Consider the following 24,511-nt stretch of genomic DNA (forward strand, 5'->3'; position numbering starts at 1 on the left):
AATGTGCATGTATAAAATCGACCCAGCAAATCAATTCAAATGGCCGCGGTGTCGAAGGTCAGTAAAGCCAAATAGACCAATCTTTCAACGATGGTCCAACTTTCAAGGAACTTGTGCTTTTACCGTTCCAATCCTGAATCAATTTTATTTCTTCATACAAATTCATACCACATGATCAACAACGCCAACCAAAAACAGATTTCCTAATTCAAAATGCTGACAAACAAATCCGATCGCAGATACAAGTGATACGTAGTGTGTACTTATTTACACAATAGTTTAACTACTGAGCAATCATGGATTTTCCCAGTTCAATTTGAATGTTGCTAATTTATGCGTTTTCTATGACGTCTGCAAGCAGTTGGCCAGGTATGCCAGTAAGAATGATATCCGTTTCTGCATCGAAACTCTTGTGCAAGATGTGTGAATCTTAAGCCGTGTGGAAGGTTTTATTTTAATCGGCGCACGTACGTTTAATCACGCGCACTGAATCCTTAACAACTGCTTTTTACATTTATGGAATAAAAAACCTATATCTGGCTTCCGGTGGTGACGAATATTTTTTTAGATGCATTTTTTGTCTTGCACAGGGTAGTGAGTGCTTTGTTTAAAAAATTGTATAATCTTTTTCAAATCATCACACACACAATTTCCTACGCAACATAACGAACCAGAGAAAATATGTACAAACGATCGAGTTAGTTTCAATCATTCTCATCATCAAGTAACTCTGATCTCTTTGCAATTGTCGAATCATCATCAAGTGAAAGTAATATTTTAATAGCTGGCGTAAGTGAATTTTTCGACCTTATCACTAGACTCTAAACTTGAGAGATGAAAACATGGAGGCACGGTTAAATCAGAGGCTAGGCTTTATCAGTAATTTTTGTTGACCCACAATACAGACATGTACCGAGCTATACGTGGTTATTCGATTCTTTCGAGGAATGCTTCGCTATACCTAATTACTGCTTGATAAATATACAAAAATGTTTCCTTTTGTTATACTAATATGGCTGTTGGATGGACCAAGAACACAATGATAATGCATTAGATGACATTTATTTTTCATTGGCACATACTTCAATCATCTTCATGGAATTTTGTTTTAAAACTCTCCAGTTTTAATTGTCCTAACCAGAAATTTATTTGGCGTGTGAAATAAATATCCCAAGCCCTGGATGCGCGAACGAAGCTTCTTCTTCTTCTTCTTCTTGTCTTAACGAGCTTCTACAGGTTACGCCCGACCATCGAATGGCTTATTAGACTTGCCGATATCACGTAGTTGGATGATAGTCAGCCTTTACTACGGGGGGAAACTGTCTGGATGGGATTTGAAACCCTGTCCTGCCGTATGAAGACCGGAGCCGTTCTTGCCTAAACTACCAGGCCGCCCTTGAACTATGCTAATAGTATCAAATTCGATTCAAACACAGGAATAACTATGCAGCTAAAAATATTTCCTGTTAAGTAAGCCAGCGGAAAATATAACACTGATCAGATCTTCACCATGCGACAAATCTTGGAGAATATGGTTTAACAGCAGATGAGCACGTGCCATCTCTTCATAGATTTCAATGCCGCTTACGATAGCATAGTCAGGGTAAAACTTTACGATGCCATGAGCTCATTTGGAATCCCGGCTAAACTGATCAGGCTTGTTAGAATGACCATGACCAACGTCACATTCTAGGTGAAGGTGGATGGAAAACTCTCAGGGTCCTTTGTTACCACCAAAGGCCTGCGTCTAGGAGATGGGCTTGCTGGAATCCTATTCAACTTGGCACTAGAGAGGGCCATCCGTAACTCGGAGGTGGAGACTTTGGGAACCATCTTCTATAAATCAACCCAGATCCTGGCATACGCTGATGATATAGACATCATTGGTCTGCGGCTCTCTCAGAGCAGCGGAGGTCTGCCAAACGATCGAGCAGGCGGCAGAAAACCTTGGGTTGCAGATTAACGAGGCAAAGAACAACTTGATGGTGGCACTATCAGCGGCCCTACTAAGAAATTCGGAACTACGTGAGAGTGATGTACGGATAGGTGACCGCAAATTTGAAGTCGTCCAAAACTTCACCTATCTCGGGTTAAAAGTCAGCAAGTCAGCGTCAGCGAAAACAGCATAGAGACGGAGTAGCGCGCTAGGATGCTGGCGAACAGCCGGTCATTCTACAGCCTGAGAAAACATCTCACCTCAAAAAACCGCGACGGTCGAAGCTGGAACTGTATCATACCTTTATAATCCCAGTACTCAAATACGCCTCTGAGACATGGACCATGTCCAAAACAGACGAAGCCCTCTTAGCCGCGTTCGAGAGGAAGATGCTCAGAAGGATCGTTGACCCCGTATTTGTAAAAGGACAATGGAGGAGCCGCTACAACGACGAGCTGTACAAACTGTATGACGACCTCGTCATACAGTCTAGCTCGTGCAGCCTAGCTCGTGCAGCGAGCTAGGCTCGTCAGACTCCCAAGGGCTGGCCATGTTATACGCATGGCACCGGACGACCCTGCTCAGAAGTTCCTTTTAGGCCGTCTACATGGACAGAGGAGGCATGGTAGGCCCAAATTGAGGTGGGAGGATGGTGTGGAATCATCCGCCATCAAGGCCGGAATAACGGATTGGCGGACGACGGCGCGGGACCGTGAGCGGCTCCGGATTCTGCTGCGGTAGATCAAGACCGCAAAGCGGTTGTAGCGCCTGATAAATAAGTAAGTAAATAACGAAGCCACAGATCTCCACAGATCTTCAGGATGTTAAGAAAGCTCCACAGGATGTAAAGCCAAAGATGAAACACTTAAACTTGGTTCCATCTATTACTTCGGGCCTACTTCGGGAAGAGATTTTGAATCCCATTTCAGAGCGTTCTCCGGCAGTGTCTCGAAGCCTGAGTTGGGATTCAAAGCTCTTCCCGGAGTAGGCCGTAACCCTATAATAGCTACGCAATTTGCTGAAGTTTGTTGACATGATATCTTTACGATCATAGTAATTAAACTGTATTGTAAAAGTACAATTTATTTAATGTAAAGCAGTAATAAGACATTGTTGTTCATTCTCGTACGATTCCATTATTTGACTATTGCCTATTTACTATATTGTTCTTGCATTATTATTTACCTATCTGCGTCATAGCGCAATGGATCTGTTGCCCATATCCAGCACCTTTCCTATTCATGTGGACGATATAACATTGCCTCCGGATGAGTCATTCAATGCACTTCCGACGACGTGATCAGAGATCAAGCATACAATACTGATTCCTTCATCCTATTTCATATTTTTCGAGGCGGAAGTGGTGTCTATATGGTAGAACTGTCTCCCCGTACGCAAGGCTTACTATCAGTTACAATTAGGTGAAAAAGGTAGACATGGCAAGCTTAAGACTTTGCGAGGTTATAGAGCATTGAAACTTGAGCAGTTAGAACTGAAATCAAACTTGCATACGTTTCCCGTTTGAATGTTTCCCGATCCATACGAGCATCCATTTATCGTTGTAGTGGAAGAAGCTAACTGCAGCATGAAATGTAAAATTCTATACAAAGCAATAAGCATATATGTGGATGTATCTATATGGGAGTGCTGCTGATGGCGCAGCGAAGCGAATGCCCACGGCTAATCACACCGGTTCAACAGGTTCAACAACTTTAAAATGTCGTTTGTCGGTCGTTGCTAGCTGAACAGTTTGTGCCTCTGTACCGTCCGAACTGATAGATAGAAAAACGGATAGAATTTTGAAGAAATCCACCAACACCACATCCTGTGCGTATGTATGGTCCGAGGTGCTTCAACACGAAGTGGTCTTTCCCACCGAATGCTTCTAACCGAAGTGTACCGGACGACAAGCCCCTAGAAAAGGCGGAAGGACTGCGCACGCACCGCCACCGCGTGGAAAAGTTCAACGTCATCATTGTTATCGAAAGTGAACGTCAAAACAAAGTCCCACCGTCTCTTTATTTCCTTCGATACATCCAAAAGTAGGACACAGCATGACGATCGAAAGCGCCACACGGAAGTCCTTGTTGCGTAAAAGGAAAAATGTAGACACACAATATTAGCACACATATTACGCATTACTGAAAGGGCCCGCCTAGCTACTATTAATTAAGGACTCATTCTACTTTATTACAATAATTCCGTTCTGATCAAACAGGAAAAAACACAATGCTAAGCTTGAGATAGGAATTTTACGTATTATTTTATTATTCTCTTATTAAAACGAAGTGTCCCCCGTTCAAACTGCTTTAAACACCCACAGCAGCGAGCTCAGCTAACGATTGCTTGTACGCTTGAAATAATCAGTGCATGCAATTAGTTCTCCTTCATTCGACCCTATCCAGAAGGGACGTCCGGCACAAACATTTGCCCCCAACTCGAACGGATCGTGTTCGAGAGTTTGTTGTGTAGTAATTATTGCTAGGTACCGGTCGGTTTCCTACTTTTTGCGCGCCTTTTTTATCCTCTCCGCCTGGTGCGAGAAACATTGAATGACATAAAAATGCTTATGCATGCAATGAATTGATAATTGTATGGTAATCTCATTATTTAGTCGCCTCATCAGTAGAGCACAACTAAAGGAACACTCGCAAACTATTTTTCCTTTGTGTTCTGGAATCTAACAAATGTGTCGTTGTCGCTTGGCATTCCGCAATAAAGGTGAAGAAACGCAGTTCGGAATATTAGTTTACAACCAAGGACATCCCCCCGTGGATCCTTTGGATCACGACATGTAGATATTGAAGATGATGATCATACGGGTTGAGGGATCGAAAGGACGCGCTTCTGCGATGCTGCTGTTTCTCCGAAAATGAATAAAATCCAAGCACTCTGTAGGGATGCTATGCTGAGAATGGATACAGTTGCTATTGCAACACACCAAACTGCTTTGACCATGCTCTCTGATGACATTGAAATATCGAAAATGGAAACTACTAGATCATCTTACGGTATCGAAAAAACGCAACAAAAACATAGAAAATGGCCCAAAAGTTAAATGATGCTTGATGTTCAATTTGGGTGTAACTTTCACGATATGCTTCTTAAGACATGCAAGCTGGAAACGATCGGTTCGAGACCGCACAGTTACGCGCTCCCTTCAGCGACCTTTGGTGGCCAGTTATTCAAGTTTTTCGATTGAATGTTTTGTCTTACCTTCGCTTCTCTTTGACGGGCTTCACCACCTTCCCCGTCCCGTTCGTCTCCGCTAGTTTCGGCGCTGTTTTCGTCATCTCGATGAACCACGGTCCCTTCGTTAAGGTTCACTGTGAGGTGTATAGTTCGCTCGCTGTTATCAAGCACCTTCGTTGGTAGTTGTACAAGCACACCGTTTTACAGCAACGGGTTGCAGTTGAGCACGAGAACAAACACGGAGGACACCGTCTTCCCACTAATGTTTAACAATTATGCTAATTGAGACAATACTTTCACGCACATTCACACGCACATACACACAAACATGAACGCCAATACGGAACAACTTACGCACTATTGATTGTGGGCTTTGTTTTTGTTACGGATGCGCTTTCTCTTGCTTCTGACTATATGAGCGACCCAAACACACACATACACACACACACTGTTTCACTCATTCACAGTCTTCGCACTGTGTGACACGACGGCCGTGTGCTTGTTGTTACGAAATCACGCACCTTTTCTTCGCACCGCCAAAAACACCAAAATAAACACACGCACGCACGAACAGTGTCACACACAACACAACACGAAAAAAATTAAACACTTCACTACAAACAATCGGCAACACACACTTATTTTTGGGGGGGGGGTATCGTTTGGTTGATATTTTCACTCTTTTCTATTCACGATTCTCACTCACGTCACGGGCACAATCAGCTGCTGCCTCGTTCGATTGTTCGACCGCCACAAATCCAAAATAAATCGTACTGTCTGGCTCTTGCAAACGCTTTTCCGAACGCACTGTTCCCGCTTACACCTTCTTCAATAGACGGACGGGCGCTCAGCAACAACATCGGTCAACGAGCGGGAGGGGTTGTTGTTGGTTTGGGTGGGTTTATGCTGCTGCCACTGGCTACGATGATGAAGCTAGTACGATGGTCGAGAGATGTAGGGTGCGTAATAGCAGTGATAGCTTCTTGCATATGCACTTTGCCTCCGCACGCTACCTAACCTCATTGATCCGATTCCGGACTGTACGGGTTTTACCGTCGTTCCAGAAGGTACTATCCGACACGGCCGCGCTTGGCTCACGACGGGAAATTTGTACCAGCCTAGAGAACACTTGCACACACTGCTATCGCCAGCAGAAGGTTACGCTTGGTGTTATTGATGGAGCACAAGCATAGGGCACAGTAAACCTTGAGTATGTTGACCAAACGGCACAGGACAAAATGCTCAAATGCTCACGCACTTATTTGTAGCGGCTGCACTATAGAGAATCACCACAATTGTTAAACGAACGCAACACGCATTTGATAACGCATGCAAAGACGAATTTATCCATAGCGTTTTCGGAGCACTTTTATTCAATCAACTAATTCCACACAATATCCAAAACATCTATCTTTTAACGAAACGTGTGTCAAAAAACCTAATTGTGTTTTGACGAAACTGTCAAACATTCCAATGTTTGAACGAAAACGTCAAAATGATCCAGTTATTTAACGATATAAAATAATGTACGTAGTTTTTTTATTATTCAATATTTCTCTTTATTTCCTTTTTGACCTAACAAACTAAAAAATGAATTCTTAACAAAATTATCTATTTTCCACCGTATTTGTATAACAGAAAGATATATGTCTAGTAGAAATCATGATGACGAAAAGATTATTCATTATGATGAAATGCTGCTTCCACTCGATATAGTTTTTCTCAATGTTTAAGCCCTCTCATATAGCAATACGGCCTGGCCGTCCCTTATGAATAAAAAAAAAGCCCTCTCATACAAATGTAACCCATTTTCACATAACACATAACACTACACACGTATATTATCTATGTATGTAATACAAATTACTTTGCTTTTGTCGCTACCGCATTCGATTCGCTTTTCGCTTGTACCGGCACATCATCGACGTCATCTTCCTCCTCGCCTTCGTCCGCTATCATGCTCGCCACACCGGCCCCATTCTCGTCCTCTTCGTCCTCGTTGAGGTTTTGTTTGTACACACCGGGATAGTTCCGCATACACTCGTTCATCGTGCTAAACGCTTCGTAGCAGTCCGATCCCTTCGGTTCAGCTTGGCTGCGAAAAAAAGATGAGTTAAGATGATTGCCTTTCTACACGTATGCAACATAAATTTTCGAAACATACCTGTAATGGAAGCAGGAAAATGCTTCTCGAAACTCGTTACCACACGGACCGATTGCCATTCCACCAAGGCATGGACAGTTCCAGTTGATATCTCCATTTTCCAATATTAAACCGGGTCGCGGTTCCGAGTCCGGCAGCTCCACCTTACTTGGGGTGGCATGGTCCTCCTTGGTGGCAAAGATAACCTTATCCTTTCCGTAGCTTTTGCACAACGACATGGCTCAAGCGAACGCTGCCTCTCTTGCGAAATCAAAATGAGTTTCTACCAATGTGAACAAAACCGGCGATACCTTCTTCACCTGGAAATTGCACGGTACTCCTTGGTAGTCTCCAATCAGCGTAATAGCAGCTCGGAGCTTCACGTAAAATTCTTTTGGTACTCGCAGAATAAAGCGCTGTCGCTGTTCGTCGAATTTCAACAGGTCCACCTCCGTTTGGCCGCCTATTTCACCAAATATTTTTGCTAGTGCACAATCTATGGTAGACTTCACGTAGAGTGCGGATAGTTGATTCGGTTTATTGGCAAGTTTGCTGCAAGCCAAAAAATCACGGGTTAAGTTTGAGACATTCATTTGGGACATCACATAACACTAGAAAAGACGATATACTTACATTTCTACATCAAAATATATGTATCCACTCATAATAGAATCATGTTCTTGCGGCTAAAAAGTAATGTGTTTTCTTCTACCGTGAACGCGTGTTTTGTATGTTTGGTATTATGAAACATCATGAAATATGGCCAGGCTGGTGAGATTCGTAGCTGTCCTGCAAAATGACATTTAGGTTTGAGCAGGGGTGCTTCATGCTCTCAATTCAATATTTGTTTGCGTAATATAACTTTTAAAAATAATAAACTAGCTCAAAATAATCACAACCCAGACTTATCTCATATTTCGTATTCAGCTTTTCATTGAATTGAAAATGAAATAAATATAAAACATCAAATATTGTCTGGTTCTAGCGTCAACACATATCTGAGCGAAACAAACACATCGTACCGCAAACAGCTGATTCGTTGCGTGCCGCTGTAAATAAACTACGCCTCATCATATGTAAACAACATCAGTCTGTCTATCTTCCACCCAGCAGCAACAGTGTCGAACGTCTCTGGCCAATAAGCAGTAGGTTGTTAATTTTGGAAACTGATTCCAACAGTTTCCTCCAATAAGTTGACCTTAACCAGAGGTCAATTGTTCTTGTTTGCTCCAACTAACGTCCGTAAGAAAATTAAGCGAAACTTAACGTGCCTTATGCATGTTTTTTTCGGCTTACATGACTGAATATTTATTACAAAGCGTGTTATCGTGACACAAAGGTGAATGAGTCGTATTTCGGTATAGTTAAACACCATCTGTTCCTGATAAGCGTCCCATACCTGATACCCAGCGGGTTAAGTGCCATCCAGCGTTGGTTTGGAGCATCTCGGTAAGTTTCCAATATGGAGTAATACGACGATACGATCGTTTTCTCATAAAAAGGTTATTTTATAGTTTTAGATAATCATAGCTTTTGTGACTGAAGTGTTTCCCGAGACGTGAGAAACCTATTCTAAAGCCAGAATGCCATCGGATGTGAAAGAGTTTCTGCGCCAAGCGGCTATGCAGGTTGGAGCAGGTGGATCGGCCGGTTTCGTGGAGGTGTGCATCATGCATCCACTCGATTTGGTTAAAACAAGACTCCAGCTTCAAGCGAGCCCTGCTGCCGGTGCTGCTAAATCGGTTGTAAGTAGTACAAGCGCTTTAGGGGCCTTTCCGTGTTTAATCCTTGCTTTCTGTACCGTTGCAGACGTACTACAATGGCGTATTCGATTGTATCCGCAAAATGGCCAAAGCGGAAGGAATATTTTCACTGTACAAAGGTATCCTACCACCGGTGCTGGTGGAAACGCCTAAACGGGCGGTAAAATTTTTAACCTTTGAGCAGTACAAACGCTTCTTCATGTTTGGATCGGATAAACCAACGCCTCTGGTAAGTTGCGGAAATGGAGGCGCAGTTGTTCCTAACACTACAGTAAGCGTTGTTTCCTTCCGCTTTCAAGACATTTTCTCTGGCTGGTCTAGGAGCGGGTGTAACGGAAGCTATTCTGGTAAATCCATTCGAAATGGTTAAAGTTACTTTACAGGCAAACAAAAACAAGTAAGTAAACACACATCGCCTATGGCAACTTTGTAATCTGTATTCATTGTGCACTTTTTTGTGGATACTTTAAGGATGGGCCAGGTTCCTAGTACTTGGGCAGTTACGAAGCAAATCATTAACGAGTCCGGGTTCGGGTTGAATGGATTGAATCGTGGACTAACTGCCACAATCGGGCGCAACGGTGTGTTCAATATGATCTACTTCGGGTTCTACCATAGCGTTAAAGGCATCGTTCCGGAGTATAAGGTACAATTGACGATCGGCATAGGTGCACTAGGCTGCATATCCGTATTGATCTATGTGACGCACATTTTGTTCATCGCTTACTCGACATATCGACAGTTGCTTCATACTCATCTATTTCATGTTTCGTCCACTCTAACACAACAGCAGCCATTAGGGTATGGTTAGGGAGAACTGGTAAGTGGGTAGCTTGGTTTTGCTTAATGTCATTCGCTTCCTAACATAATACTACGTTTCGTTCGCTTGAATGATTCGCAATGTCTCCGTTGTGCATGCATGTGCAGCTTTACCTAATGATTAAATTATGTCCCATGTTTGTTGCTTCTTCAGTCTTAAGTACTAAGTTGTGAAATAGTCAAAAGCCTTGCAGGAAATTTGTGTTATTTCAATTGCAATATTTTAAACCTAACTTTACTCTAACTTTACATGCTTTATCAGGACCCTGTGCAAGAATTTCTTCGCAAGGTTGGCATCGGATTCGTCAGTGGAACACTCGGCTCGATCGTGAATATTCCCTTCGATGTGGCAAAGTCTCGAATTCAGGTCAGTGGAACAAACCGCCCAAAACGATACGACATGAGCACTAGCTATTAACTTAATTTCTTTTTTCTCTCAGGGACCTCAACCTGTTCCGGGACAGGTAAAGTATCGTACGACGTTTGGCTCGATGGTGATCGTTGCCCGTGAGGAAGGTTTTGCGGCTCTTTACAAAGGCCTCACCCCGAAAGTGATGCGTCTAGGGCCGGGCGGTGCAATCATGCTGGTAGTTTACGACTATGTGTACGCATTTCTGGACGATTACTTCAAGTAGACGTAATTGCGTAAGGTACGAACCCAGCGATTTGACAACATTCAAACAAAATCCCGACAAAACATACCATTAAACGAAACAGTCTGCTTAGTTCTCTTTTCTTGCGGTTTGCATTCAATGCTCTGCCATGGTGATAAATGGCATTTAGGTACATATTCGGGCATTTATATATACACATTTGGTATGATTCCAGTTACGCTACGGGTAAAACGCAATATTTTTTTGTGTCGTTTTGAAGTCAATTTTCTTCTATTGAAGGTCGCGGTCAAGTAGTATGAAGTCAAGTATGAAGAGTATTATTTTAGAGTGCATTTATACAATAAAACCTGTACTGTTCCAAATTCCAAATCGACAATAATACTTCTTTTGTAATAGGAAAAAGAAAACATTTAAATATAATAATGTTTAATAGATGAGTTGTTTTTATTTATCATTTTGTACAGTTGCACTAACATCACAATCCGATACTGTTTCATCTCGAATTAATATAAAGGGTCTTATGATCACGTGATCTCTTTTTTGTGCACGCAATGAATTGTTCCACGTCAGGATGATTTCTATTTACAAATGCTGTGATGAAAGGGCCGCTCTGTAGCTTTATCCCGAGCTTTAAAAAAACAGTTAATTTACTAAAGATCTCCTAACTAGCCGGTGGTATCGTTAATACCGACGATTCCGATAGTTTCCAAACGATTGCACCTGATAGTTGGATGCGGCCGGTTCCGTATCATCATGGTACGTAAACAGATCGTAATGATTGTCATGCAGTTTCACCCGGCTGTGTGATTTGGGCTGTGAATCGGCTCCCATCTGATAGTACAGCCTATTATCGTACAACGGCTGGTTGGTCGTGTAGCTTTGGACGGGAGCTTGAACCGCTTGAACTTGGAATGGGGACGCTAGTGGGAATGTATGCTGCGCAGGAATGAATACATTGTTGCCAAAGTATTGCTGCATCGGGAAGGCATGCTGGTATCCAGAGCCACCGGCTTGCCAGATCGCTGGCTGTACGTAATGCTGATAGCTCACCAATGGAATGGGCGTCGGTTGGAAGCTCTGATCCCGTGCATCGCTGCGCGCACTTAGACCTGCATCGGAAAGCCTGTTCACATCATCTGGATCGATCGGTGAGGCTTCGGTGCTGCTGGGCATACCTTCCTGTGGCGTATCGTCCGTCGTCGGGGCATCGGTAGCTGGTTCCGCTGCTTCCGTTGTAGTTGTTGGTGTTTCTGAGGATTCTGGTTCTGCGGGTTCGGTTGGTGCTATTGGCGCTGGTTCCTCTGTGGTCGTTGTAGGAGGTTCCGTTGTCGTAGTCGTACTAGTTGTAGTAGTCTCTTCTGGTTGGCGCGTAGTATCAAGCAAAGACACACGCGTCGGTTCTAGAGAATCAGCTTCGAACGCTTCACTGTAGGGATTAGCTATCTTCTGGGGACGATCATCGACCCACGTGGGTAGATCGTGCTGCAAAGTTGGTTCACGTTCTGGTACTGCTGGCTTATGTTTCGAACCACTACCACCGGAAAACTTTCCTGCCGATGCTTTAAGAATGTTCGTAAGCGGTAGCGAAAACACGTTATCCTGTTTCGGTTCGATCTTCTTATTGCCCCCGGGGGTACCACCGCCACTCAGGCCAAAAAAGTTCACAAAATGATTCACAAGAAATTGTACCGTTCTTCGATTTCGGCGAAGCATGAGCTCTTGCTCTTCGGCACGATCACAAACAGCACTCGGTACCACGATGGCCAACGTAGCCAAAACGCACAGTAACAGCACGGTACACTTCATGATGAATGGTTAGTTCCTTCAGCGACAATTACTAGGCTCTTTAAGCCATCCAAAGCAAGCAACCGAAAATGGTTGTCCAATTTCATGGATCACCGTCCGATCCGGAGCACGGTCACAGGTGGACTGATTAAACTACTTCCAGCGCCCTTAGCTTATTAGAATGGGTCTTTTAGCCGTTCGCACAGGTACACACCATCGCACTGACCCAGCCGGGTGCACTGTCCATCCGAATCATTTCACTTGGGGTAAGGCCCACTTTTCAGCATTACCTCCCGTCCACCCCACGCTCATCTCCCCCCAACAAGCTAGACGATGCTGCCCAAGAGCACGGTAACGGGTACAACCCCTTCTTGTTTGGAGTCGCGTGTGCGAGTTTTCGGATTACTTTTATTGCTTGTGGTTCTCCGCTTTATGTGTGTATTTTTTTTGTTTAACGTTTTGGACGGAAAGTAAAACCCTCGCAAGCCCCATAATGTATCATTAAACTAGCCGGTGAAGTGTGTCTCTGTCGCGCTGGCGCTTAGAGAACGCAAAGCAACATAAGATCGGCGCAACTCATTGCACAGGGACAGCCAGCCACCGGTGCCGGTACCCAACCAATTTCATACAAAATGAAAAATTTACACGCAGTTATCGTATCACGAGCTGCGTGTGTGTGTGTGTGTGTGTGTGTGTGTGTGTGTGTGTGTGTGTGTGTGTGTGTGTAAGGCAGTATGATAATTCTCCATCCTGCTTCTGCCAGCGTTCGAAACATTATTCTTTGCTTGCAGAGCTCAAGAACATGAGCAGCAATCGATAGCAATAGGGCGTAGGATCGGAAAAGTCGAAAGTTGTACCGGTCCGAGCAAGTTCCTACGTTCCTAGCGTGCGCGGGACAAGAAGTTTGAACAGAAATTTAAAAAAAAGTGTGCTTAAAAAAACTCATGTCTCATGCAGAATGGAAGCTTTGAGAAGAGGGTTTACCGCTTCAAAACAAGTTTAATTCGCCGACCGTTAAATCGTCCATCTAATCCACAGAATGTTTTGCGAAATACGCTGTATTTCGTACGCAATGCTCCGATTTTGTAACCATTAATAAATTTGATGAGTTTGTACATTTCTTTACTGACAGCGGTGTAGGTTACGGTTTATGCAACTGTATGTGAAGAGTAAATATCAGTTAATATAGGTATGATATTCAAATTCTTTTGATTTTCAATAAAGAAAATTTAAATGCAGTTTAACATATTTTAAAACTATTTTTCGTATTTTAATGCTTCACTGTAACGGTTATACAAAGGGAAAAAATAAATAGCTCACAAACACATGTAAGAAACCCATATTTACAACAATTATAAATAGCATAAAAAACACAAGTTAAATACGTGTAAAACAGAAGTATTTTATGCATCCATGACACAACTTATGTTCCCTAAAAAATAGGGTTTTTTTTGGTTATATTTTGTTTATCGACCAACTAACCAACGAATATGATAATGAACCAGACAAAGAATTAATAGGTCAACAAACACATAAACCTACCTAACTTTATGGAGGGATTTTTTTGCAGCCATTAGCGCTCTATTACATCATGCCAAGTTCGCGTACACAATCCTAATCCAGCCCGTCAGCTACAAGTAATGTAGGAAATATTTAATTACTGTGTCTGTTTAAAGTTGCCCTAAAACCATTAAGATAAGATGCTACAAATAATGCACACAATATGCGGTAGTGCTAAAGAAATCACCCCGTTAAGATCTAACAACTTGACACCGTTTTAAGCAAAGTTTATTATTACTTAAAATAGATGAGTCATGGTTTTATGAAGTGTCTCATCATTATAAAATGTATTCCTTAATGGGTTTAGTTCTAATGGCAAAGCACATGTCATGGAGAACAAAGGGCAAAATTCTAATGGTTTGTTGTTTACAGAAATGGGAACAGGAATTAAATTGGAATCAAAGGCTAGCTTTCGATACTATCAACCAGCAAAACCAACGCAGTTCAATTAAGTCTGCATGATTGTTCTAATTTGTAACGTTTAGTGGTGTAAACAATCGTGATACAGTTTAATTTACCCAGCTTAACAGATTTAGAAAGTGAATGTGGGGCGTCAAGCGTCGGTTTTATTTAATGTATCTTTTGAGTTCTACCGTCACCTTCAGCTAGTGCACCCGAAAGAAGGTTATTTCGTTCGGGGGTATTTGTGTACGTTTAACACATTGGTCCTGCATAAGAGTTGCACTAATGTAGAACATCACACACACAAGACAGGCCCCCAAAGAACTGTGAAATTAAGAGTTTATTTTTATGTTTAAAAAATCCGTCGTAATTATTAACAGTTTTACTTATATATTGATCATGATATTTATATCGCCTACAGTAAGTAAATAAAGTAAATCTCCATTTGCTCCCCACAATTGTTACCGTCTGGGGTCACTTTTCAACTCAACCATCCACCAGTTCCCAAACTTCAGTGGAGCCGGGCAAAATTGTAGAACCAGCCGGGCACATGTGTTGGGTGTGTGTGATGGATCGGTGCAAGTGCATTGCACGCGACCGTCCACAGCATGGTCGTGCTGCCCCGCTTCACCCCCAGTTCTCATTGGGTCCGGTTTGTACACAAATTCATGGTCAACCACCAGCCGCTCGACAGTCGATCGGGTTTAGGCTGTTACTGTTCAGCACCCTGCCCAGTAGGACTAATTTCGGTGATTTGTGAAAAAAGAAAAAAAAAACGTCCAGATCAAATCACTCCGTCCCTGAAGGATATGTAGTACTAAATCGGTTTGTTTTTTTTTGTTGTTGTTCGTGTATGTTTACCACGCATTTGCACATTTGTTGTTCCGTACCAGATTCTCATTTTTTGTGCCACCAGTTACTTTCACATAGCTCTAGTTGGGCCTTAACTTTTTTTTTCGTAGCTGACAGGGAGGAAAAACTTTCAACTCCACACAGAACCATTCTGTCGCGAAGCGGTTCCTTTCGTAGCAACTAACCCAGCAAGGACTGGTAGACAGTGACCCTGAATGCACCGGCCACATGTCCCTCAAGCAGGACAGATATTCGTTTCTGGCTAGTAGTGCATGGGAGTTTCATATGAGTCACGGTGTGCAGCAATTCGTCCGCGCAAAAGCAACAAGAAAGTGAAAGCATGCATAAGTTTGCGGTTTTCGGCCGCTTTTTTTGTGTGTGGTCTGTTTTCAGTTCTTTAAGAGGTTTCCGTTCCCGAACTGCTAACCCTGGATGTATATTTGGCAACGAATGGAAGAGAAGGCGATAGCGTTATATGGGCGACCAGGGTTTGCTTATTATTCATTATCATTCTGCTTGAATTGCATGATTTAAACGGGACGGAAAGGTACGTTTGTTCTGAAGCTTCAAGGATTCTTGAGTCGTACCTGGTAGCTGGTAGTTTTAAAGGAATGATTTACTCGAGGTGGGATATAAAGTTATTTTTTATTATTTTACATTATTTGACATTGCAAAGATCCTTGGTTCTAAAAATAGTTTCCAAAATAATTCCAAAATAATTCTCAGAGCTTTGCATTAACTTTCTAGCTTTTATCCATTCTTACTTAAGTTCTTTTATATTCCATGTATGTATTTTAAGGTATGAGTGTAATGTTTCATACTGTTGAATACTAACATAATAATTACATGTTTATTATTATTCACTCCACCTCTACCCGGGAATTACTGCCGATGCTGTAAGTAATTTATCTGTGCTGTAAATTAATCTGTTGCTTTGGGGTATTTATTTATTTATTTATTTATAATTAATAATGACGGTCCAGTGCCGTATTGTCAACACCGCTTGTGTTGAGTAAATTTTATAATCATCTTGATAAGGCATTTCCTCCTTATTCTTTGCCTTATCCCAGGCATACTCGGTTACTTTGGGGTATATTTGGAGTATAATTGCGTTAATAACCACTACGTTTTCAATACAAATTTGCATAGGGTTTCAATTTTTTCAATACAAATTTGCTTTAGTAGTGCCTTAGTTGACGGATTTGCAAAGATTTGGTTAATAGGGTCGGATGGTGCTTGCCATTGGTCTCCCTTTATCCAGAGCAATTATTGTATTGGGGCGGATCGGAGAACTGAGGACCGTAGTGAGTTTTGACGATCCATCTACAAGGTATCAAGAGATTTAAAGGCCGGGCTACATTGATCGTACTCCTGAGTGTAATTTTTGTGAACGCATACGCCATCTAGCGGCGGCGGGTCGAAGCTAGAGGCTGGTATAATTTATCTGTCAAAAAGCGTTTTGGGTCGAGGAGCCTATAATTTTGATCACAAACCAGTAAACAAACAGCTCGGTGAGTATGTTCGATATTTTGTCGTGTATGTTTTTTTGAAAATATGTGGTAATTTAACATACATATTGTATTTCTAGCCATGGAACAAGCAGGAAGCAGTGGACGCAATGAAAAAATAGTAAGTACAACTGTTTTTAACGAAAATTGTGTGTGTGTGTGTGTGAACTGTTGTCTGTGAATCGCCGGCTCGGCTCGGGGCCGCAATTGAGCTGAACATTTTATTGAAAAATGTAGTGTTTGTAGGTTTCACAAGTGCTTAAATAATTTGTTGTAGGGTTTGTCCATCTATTTCATCATTTAAACTACATTGCAGAGTGTGTGAAACTGGTTGTTCGTTTTGGTATTGTAGCGGTTTTTAGTATAGAGCGAGTTTTTTTATTCATGAGGAACGGCTTTGTCATATTGCTTGGTAGAACTTTTTTTTTTATAAAATTGTAAGCAAAATTTACCGGCCTATTTGTATACATTTAATATAAAAATAGCACGTGTTATTATTATCACTGTGGTTCCGGTGTGACGGCTAGCATGACCGAATTATCACGCGATTGTCGACCTTTCTGTTGTTTTAATTTAAATTAAAAAAGGGAAGTATTTAACTGAATTTTCTTTTTCATTCCAGGATCATGAAAAAAGCCTCCGCTTCATTGCCGAGGTGCAAAAGCACCGTGTTTTGTGGGAGGAAAAAAATAAAAACTATAAAAATGTAGTTTTGAAGGGCGACGCGTGGGCTGCGATAGCGGCCAAGGAGGAGGTTTCGCCACAAGATGCGAAACATCTGTGGTCCCGACTCCTTGGCATTTATCGGACCAACAAGGCCAAGGTCAAGAAGACGACGCAAACCGGTGCAGGTACATGTAGGAAAATATATATACAGTTAATTTATTATTTCTCATCCCAATTTATTATTGTTTTATTTTAGGCAATGACGACGTGTTCCGGCCACGGTGGTTCGCCTACCAAGCGATGTCTTTTGTAGACGAGGCCACCCAAGATGCGGTGCATGTAGACACGGTGAGTATGTTTATACTTATTTTAAATAACTAGTGGTGTGGGTTAACTAGTTTGTTTAATCTTTGGCGTGGAAGCTAATGTCAGCTTTCAAATCATTTTTTTCATAAATGCCTAGTATTGAGCATCAACACATTTGGGTATCCATGATTGATAGATGTTCTCCGACGAACTAGTTGACCTTACTCACATTCTATTTAACTAACTTAATGCGAAGCTCGTTTGTTATATACATAAAAAAGCTCTCTTTTGCACTTATAAAATAAACATTTTGACGAACAAAGTATATCATGGTGGTTTTCCCCATAACACCACAGTAGTATGTGCTTCGTTCGTCAAAGTTTTAATACAAATGAATCATTTCACACACGAAGTGTTCCTATGATCCTTAAAATGTACACATATACGGACGATCACGACAAGCAGGAAATGCTGACCAGCGCACCACGTCAACAGCACGAGACCAATATGTATAGCCGTCCGGAATGATAGTGCTGACATGACGATGGATTCTTTCTTCGCTCGTTGTGCAATTGCAATCGGCAATAACAATTGGCAATCGATCGTTGCGCTGGAAGCAGGTGCGTAGTTGATAGACGAGCGTACCCTGCTTGTTACGATCGTCCGTTATACTCCGCTATTTCAGCGGGTCGATGGCCAATTCGTCCGATAATGTGTTTGGGCGAATCGCTATCGTGTACGTAGCTATAGTTAAGTTTCTCCATGATCAATCTTGAAGAGAATTGATTGTAGAAAGATTTTACTGTACATAGTTACATGCGTATGATTATCGCCACGTTCGTCCACTCGATCCACCAGCAGCAACCAAACACAACAGGCATGTGGCCACGTTTATTCGGTGAGTGAGCTAGTAAGCCAGCCAGTTTATCCAGCCGCTAATAGAGCAGGCGAGTAATGCTTAAAAAAATCCGTAGTTGTTGCACTCGCGTACTTAAATGTATATTATAAATAACCATGCTGGTAGTAATGTACAGTATAGTTGGTGTAGTTGTGTTTGCGATTTCATAATTTATTATTAATTTTAATATCCATGGTATTGGTTGGATGGATTTACGTAGAACGATTATGTTTTACATGGTTTGCAATGTGGTTCCTTATGTCAGCAAGATTTTCTGAAGGTCGGGAAGCAATGTTTTGGAGATCGGTCAAGCCCCCTTCACTTCTCCAATCTCCATCGACTCGTCGCCCGCGAACAACCCTATCAAATGCAGACGGGGGTGTGTATGTGTCCCGCGAAGCATGCTTGCGCAAAAAATTGTGCAAGTAAACTGTTGTCAAAACAATGTTTTTGGCAACATCCGGCTGCAGTTGTATGCCTTTGAGCACTCTCCATCGATTCGCTAATATTCCAAGCGAATTTTCAACTGGCATACGACAAGTAGAGTGCATTTTGTTGAATGTACGCTCCATTGAATCAGGAGGATGCACCCCGCTGTACGGTCTTAAGCAGTAATTGGTAAAGGCAAATGCCTTGTCACCGAGAATAAAGTATGGGACTGGGGTTTGGTACGGGACCTGCAATGGCGTTGCTGGTGGAATGTTTAGTTGGTCGTTTTCTAGCTTGTGATACAGCCGTGTGTTTTTAAATATTCCACCGTCCGATATTCCTCCCTTACCACCAGCATCTGCCCATAAAAAGTTATAATCAGCATCGACCACAACCATTAATACAATACTAAAAAATTTTTGATAGTTGTGATATTCGGATCCGCTATTACGAGGGCAAATAATTTCAACGTGCTTCCCATCGATTGCACCTATTGCGTGAGGAAATCTCCAGCGCTGCTCAAATCGTCTTGAGATTGCAAGCCATTCTTCTTCGGTAGAGGGTAGCTAAAAGAAAATAAAATAGAGGAATGATTTCAATGCATGTTTTAGTTACTGTATATTTTAGAGCTTATGAGAAACATAAATTATGATTTTAATGTTCATTTTCTTTTTTTTTCAGCTTGGCAACGACGATGAGGGCCTCACTCCCCGTTCCCTCGTGGAGGCAGCCTACGCGGTTCCACAATCGTTGGACGACATCGATTGGGATGCCGCGGTTGCCTTCGACCCCGAGCCATTCTCTCCTACTCCTTCTTCCTACCCTTCTGCCTTATCCGTCACTCCTGGCACGATCCGCGAGGGAAACGGTGTGAGTGGGGCCCTCAACAACCGGCTGCAACAACCGGTTTCGGGTGCAACAGGCGCACCGGAAACCGCAGATCCGGACGATTTCGGCCGGTACGTGGCCGATGAGCTTCGGCTTATTCCGTCTCCAAAAAGGAGACGTATTATGAATATTCAGCGGGAATTATTAGAAACATTAAAAAAAATCTTTAAAAACATAACTTTGAATACTTTTTGAGTTTTGTATATCACATTAGTTACTTGATTGAAGAGCTACGTTCGAGGAAAAAAAAAGTTTCCGTTTTACATGAACCTTTTAGTAATGGGCGGGTCGACCCGAACCTATCGGGTCGGAGCCATTAGAAAGCGACCCGGAGTCGTTCGGGTCAACCCAAAAGGTATAAGTAGTTTCAGTGGGTGCAAATACTCCGGTAGGTGCGAGAAAGCATAAACGACTCCGACCCGTTGTTGCTGCGAGTTCGGGTCGGGTCGGGCCACGGTAGGTTCGGTTGCAACGAGTTCGGGTCGACCCGAAAGATCAGTAGGTGCGAGAAAGCATAAGCGACTCTGACCCGTTGGTGCAGCGAGTTCGGATCGGGTATTGAACCTACCGTGGCCCGACCCGACCCGAACTCGCTGCACCAACGGGTCGGATTCGCTTATGCTTTCTCGCACCTACTGATCTTTCGGGTCGACCCGAACTCGTTGCACCCGCGGGTCGGATTTGATTCCAACTCCGACCTAGCGCACCCGCTGCACCCACGGATCGGAATCGATTCCGGCTGACTCTTTTTATACGAGGACGTTGAAGAGGAAAACGTAGTGCAGCACATTTCACACGTTCATTCCGGCTCCGTTTTTCATGAACTATCCGCCGGCATCTACTACCCAAGCAGTGAATTTTGATCCAAAGATGCATGTAGAAAAAATGAGGTTTTTCGCTATAATTTCAACTCTACTCTCTTCATCAATACTGTTGTGTGTGGGTTGATGTCTTTATCAATCGCAATAATATTTAGAAAATCATTTTTTACCTTCACACCGTTGTATTCATGCGATTAGAGTACAGTTGTTCGCAATGTATTCTGTTTCTCTAGCCAAAGAGTCCCCAGAGCAATGGTTGGCCCCGGCAAACGGGAAAGTTTACTGGCAGGCCCTGGTGCCTGCCACCTGGCTGAACGTTTTAAACACATAAACACTGAAGCGAGGCTGGTTACACCCGCAACTTACCTTGACATAATCCCGCAAAGCCTCGATAAGACATGCGCACGTCTCTTTAACTATTCTGCTGATAGAATGCCTCGACACCTAAAATTATATGTTGATTGATAAAAGTGTGCTTAGCAAAAAGCAAATAGCTAAAATAATATTACTTACCCGGAACACGTATTGGAGGCTGGTAAATGTCTCTCCAGTCGCAAGATAACGCAATGTTATCAGCAGCCTTTCCTGTTCCGTGATTGCTTTGCGGAAATCTGTGTCCATTTTCGCAATTTTTGGACCAACAAGGGACAGTAAATGGAAGAAATCTTCCTTCTTCATCCTTAAAAATCGGTTCATCGTCTCGTATATACCCGATGTCGTGATGTCGGTCAGTAGCCGGTTGCCGGTTTCGTTTCGGTTCAGGAATAAGTCTTGAACCCACAAACGACGTGCATGCGGACTACGGGAACGAGATCGGGAACGATCCCGGACTTCGTTGTTGTCATTTTCAAGCTCTGGCTCGCTCATTTTTCCAAAAAATCGAGAACCACCAACATTTTCACTTCTACTAAACACCGGCCGGCAAACGATTCAAACAATAAACAATGCACACTGCTACGATCAAGGTGATAACATTGACTACAATTATATGTGGAAGATTTGGCTGTGGAAGCCATGATGGATGGAGTTTGGCAGATGGGAAGGAATGTTGTCGTGCGCTTTGTATGAAGCTTAGGCACCCAACTGTCAAATGACGATTTGCCCCGCAGTACTCGGCGTCCTGACCTGTAGCAATTTATTGATTTTGATCAACATGTCAAACGGCATACAGACAGCCTGGTCGAAAATTGATGAGACACCAAGCATGAATAATTTTGGCACTTAAATTATACCCACATCTAGCTTGCGCTGGTCGCCGCCAGATGCGCTAGTGAATATAAAAATTACGCTTGCGAGTACGATCAATGTAGCCCGGCCTTTATATGTTCCTGTGAGGACTAACACCAATGAAGTACTGTCCACGGGTAGTGTGACGGCAGTGCAGTTCACTACACTCAGTATTCAACTTCCTTTACGGCAACGTTGTGTACAGAGGGGGATCAAGGTGTTTGGAGGCCCATGGCATAATGGATATTGGGTCCAACGCCAGTAACCCGTGAGGCTCCCTCATCGGTGAAGCTCCTCTGTTCGGCGAAGCCCCCCGGTCGGCGAGGCATCCCTGGTCATCGAGGTCCCTGGTCATCGGGGATCAAGGTGTTTGGAGGCCCATGGCATAATGGATATTGGGTCCAACGCCAGTAACCCGTGAGGCTCCCTCATCGGTGAAGCTCCTCTGTTCGGCGAAGCCCCCCGGTCGGCGAGGCATCCCTGGTCATCGAGGATCTTGGTGGCCATCCCCTCCATCGGCCACTGCATCAAAATATGCTAACGTGATTTTTTGAGCTCATAGCCAACGATATAGCCACACGCACATTGACGTATCAAGAAGTTCCGGTACATTTTCGTTTTACAAAGCCAACTGCACGACTGCTGTGGTACAAAGGTCCTGGGAAACAGTGGATTCCCCGCGTTCATCTCACCGATATCGTGGTATGGTTTTTATGCATCCCGAAAAAGCCTTCACTCTGGTATTAAGATATACCAAGGAGTTTTGTTGCGTAGCCGGAGTTATGCTGCGTAGTCCAGTAACCGGGCCAATTGACTAGTTACTTCAAATACTCTAGTTATTTATTTTATTTATTTATAATTAATAATGACGGTCCTGTGCCGCATTGTCAACACCCCTTGTGTTGAGTAAATTTTATAATCATCTTGGTAAGGCATTTCCTCCTTATTCTTTGCCTTATCCTGGGCATACTCGGTTAAAATACTCTAGTTCTCGAGGCAAAAATTAAACAGGATAGAACTTTTCCCCTATTATTTCGAATTTTTTTTTATTATTTTTCTTTATTTATTAAATAATGTTTTGAATGATACCGTCTTCTGAAGGTATCATCATAAGTGCCAAGAATCGTCCGGAACCATCGGGACCGACGAAACCGTTGGAACCGACGAGAATATTCGGAAACGTCGCTGGTCAGTATGAGAATAAGTAGGGTTTTTTTCTTTTTGAATTGAGGGGGATTGTTGTCATTTTCTACGCCTTTAATGCATGCATTTTTGATAAACGGGTCGACAATTTCACATGTTTGTCTTAAATTTTCTATATTTTTTGATTATTTTAAAAACGTTAGGCGTTGCAGTTATTGGGTCCATTTTTATTACATAGACGAAAAATATTTCGGATTCTAACGAATGCTATCCGAAATATTTTTACAACGAATTTTGTTCGAAATCGTTTAGAAACCTCACTGAATTTAATACGCTGATACCAGGTGCTGTAAATGCTGTAACCAGGCACATATTTACAAGCCGACAACGATTCCGAACATTCCCACCAGTTCCGACGATTGTGGGCGATTCCGGACCGTTCGGACGGTTCCGATAATTACGACGATTCTTACGATCAAGACCCTTCCGGATGTTACCCTTCTGTTGGAACTGGTTCCGATTTTTGACAAAAGTTAAACTTACATGCCACTTTTTTTCATCTCTAATTGTTTGTTAAAGGCCGGCTTAAGTGATCAAATCGACAGCGATGCGGAGAGCGGCAGAACCAGTAATCAAATCCCATCCAACTGAATTTTATCTTTATGTCTAGTTAGCCAGCATATGACCGGCATGATCTGAAGGCTGTTATGATAGGAAACGAAAAATTGTTTGGTTAATAGCTGGTTTTTAGTTGGCTTGGTTTAATAGCTGTGGTAATCTATTTCGTTGCCGTAACGCTATATAGATTGGAGCTGGAGAGTTGGATGACGATACATGTTCTGAACGGGATTCCTACCGTATGACGATCTACACTGCTATCGTCTCAACAACCAGACCCCAAATGCCCTAAAGAGGCCTGTAATGTACAATAATTATATAAAGTTATTGAGAGTTTGGAAAAATGATTATGGCAAAACTATTTACTTTTATTCGCGACCAACAATTCAAGTTGGTTCTTTCTTAAACGTCTGCAAGTAATCATAAGTATACCTTAAGTAAATAAAGCTGAAAGCTATGTGAAAAGATCCATAAGCGCAATAGGAATAAACATGATTACTTACTATTATTTTGTTATTTAAATACACTGAATTTTAAGCAAAATTTAAAAAAAATCATTGATCATTGTGGATCACCACCAACCTACATCTTTTGGTAACAACACTCCAAAACCAAATTTCACCCATGTGATCACATCGATAACCTCACCGCACAACGAAAACCAATAATAGTTTTACCATAAAGCAATAAATAACCTTAACTTTTACGACCCGAATGTTTAGTGGCAGGATGTGCCCCGATGCTCGAGCCTCTAGCAACCTGTATGAGTCCTGTCGCCAATTGAATGCAGATCACCTTCCTTACGCAACGGTTTGGTGAATTTGCAATGGTGATGATCATAAATGTGATGTAAAAATAAGGCTACAAACAGCCCGTCTCAATGGCAAACCGAATTTGCTCGGTGGTGAATCAATTTAAATATAAATCACTTCCTACCGCCG

At 42.5% G+C, this 24,511-nt stretch overlaps 6 protein-coding genes across 7 annotated transcripts in view; 2 read left to right on the top strand and 4 right to left on the bottom strand.

Moving 5' to 3' along the window:
- Positions 1 to 5,259, bottom strand: part of LOC126558309 (protein similar) — a 116,267-nt gene extending 111,008 nt beyond the window's left edge. For both annotated transcript variants that reach the window (XM_050214304.1, XM_050214302.1), the window contains exon 1: positions 5,153 to 5,259. In XM_050214304.1, coding sequence (XP_050070261.1) covers positions 5,153 to 5,229 — 77 coding nt within the window. In that variant the 5' untranslated portion in view covers positions 5,230 to 5,259. The remainder of the gene's footprint in view (positions 1 to 5,152) is intronic.
- Positions 5,260 to 6,958: 1,699 nt separating this feature from the next.
- Positions 6,959 to 7,696, bottom strand: LOC126559342 (mitochondrial intermembrane space import and assembly protein 40-B). Its single transcript, XM_050215489.1, has 2 exons — positions 7,293 to 7,696; positions 6,959 to 7,223 (listed from the first exon to the last, which is right to left on the bottom strand). Exons 1-2 carry the CDS (start codon positions 7,508 to 7,510, stop codon positions 6,992 to 6,994), a joined length of 450 nt encoding a protein of 149 aa, XP_050071446.1. The 5' UTR covers positions 7,511 to 7,696; the 3' UTR covers positions 6,959 to 6,991.
- On the bottom strand, positions 7,514 to 7,987 carry LOC126559490 (uncharacterized). Its single transcript, XM_050215658.1, has 2 exons — positions 7,905 to 7,987; positions 7,514 to 7,823 (listed from the first exon to the last, which is right to left on the bottom strand). The coding sequence occupies exons 1-2, from the start codon at positions 7,934 to 7,936 to the stop codon at positions 7,514 to 7,516; spliced, it is 342 nt and encodes a 113-aa protein (XP_050071615.1). The 5' UTR covers positions 7,937 to 7,987.
- An 867-nt stretch (positions 7,988 to 8,854) lies between these two features.
- LOC126558630 (mitochondrial 2-oxodicarboxylate carrier) lies at positions 8,855 to 10,488 on the top strand. Its single transcript, XM_050214678.1, has 6 exons — positions 8,855 to 9,016; positions 9,081 to 9,263; positions 9,334 to 9,431; positions 9,506 to 9,680; positions 10,116 to 10,220; positions 10,294 to 10,488. Exons 1-6 carry the CDS (start codon positions 8,855 to 8,857, stop codon positions 10,486 to 10,488), a joined length of 918 nt encoding a protein of 305 aa, XP_050070635.1.
- Positions 10,489 to 16,656: 6,168 nt separating this feature from the next.
- On the top strand, positions 16,657 to 17,621 carry LOC126559452 (uncharacterized). Its single transcript, XM_050215614.1, has 3 exons — positions 16,657 to 16,695; positions 17,197 to 17,425; positions 17,497 to 17,621. The coding sequence occupies exons 1-3, from the start codon at positions 16,657 to 16,659 to the stop codon at positions 17,619 to 17,621; spliced, it is 393 nt and encodes a 130-aa protein (XP_050071571.1).
- A 1,079-nt stretch (positions 17,622 to 18,700) lies between these two features.
- LOC126567096 (uncharacterized) lies at positions 18,701 to 21,449 on the bottom strand. Its single transcript, XM_050223329.1, has 4 exons — positions 21,096 to 21,449; positions 20,949 to 21,026; positions 19,278 to 19,439; positions 18,701 to 18,718 (listed from the first exon to the last, which is right to left on the bottom strand). Exons 1-4 carry the CDS (start codon positions 21,447 to 21,449, stop codon positions 18,701 to 18,703), a joined length of 612 nt encoding a protein of 203 aa, XP_050079286.1.
- Positions 21,450 to 24,511: the final 3,062 nt, after the last annotated feature.

This window comes from Anopheles maculipalpis, chromosome 2RL (assembly GCF_943734695.1).
Source record: "Anopheles maculipalpis chromosome 2RL, idAnoMacuDA_375_x, whole genome shotgun sequence".
In the NCBI taxonomy this organism is placed as follows: domain Eukaryota; kingdom Metazoa; phylum Arthropoda; class Insecta; order Diptera; family Culicidae; genus Anopheles; species Anopheles maculipalpis.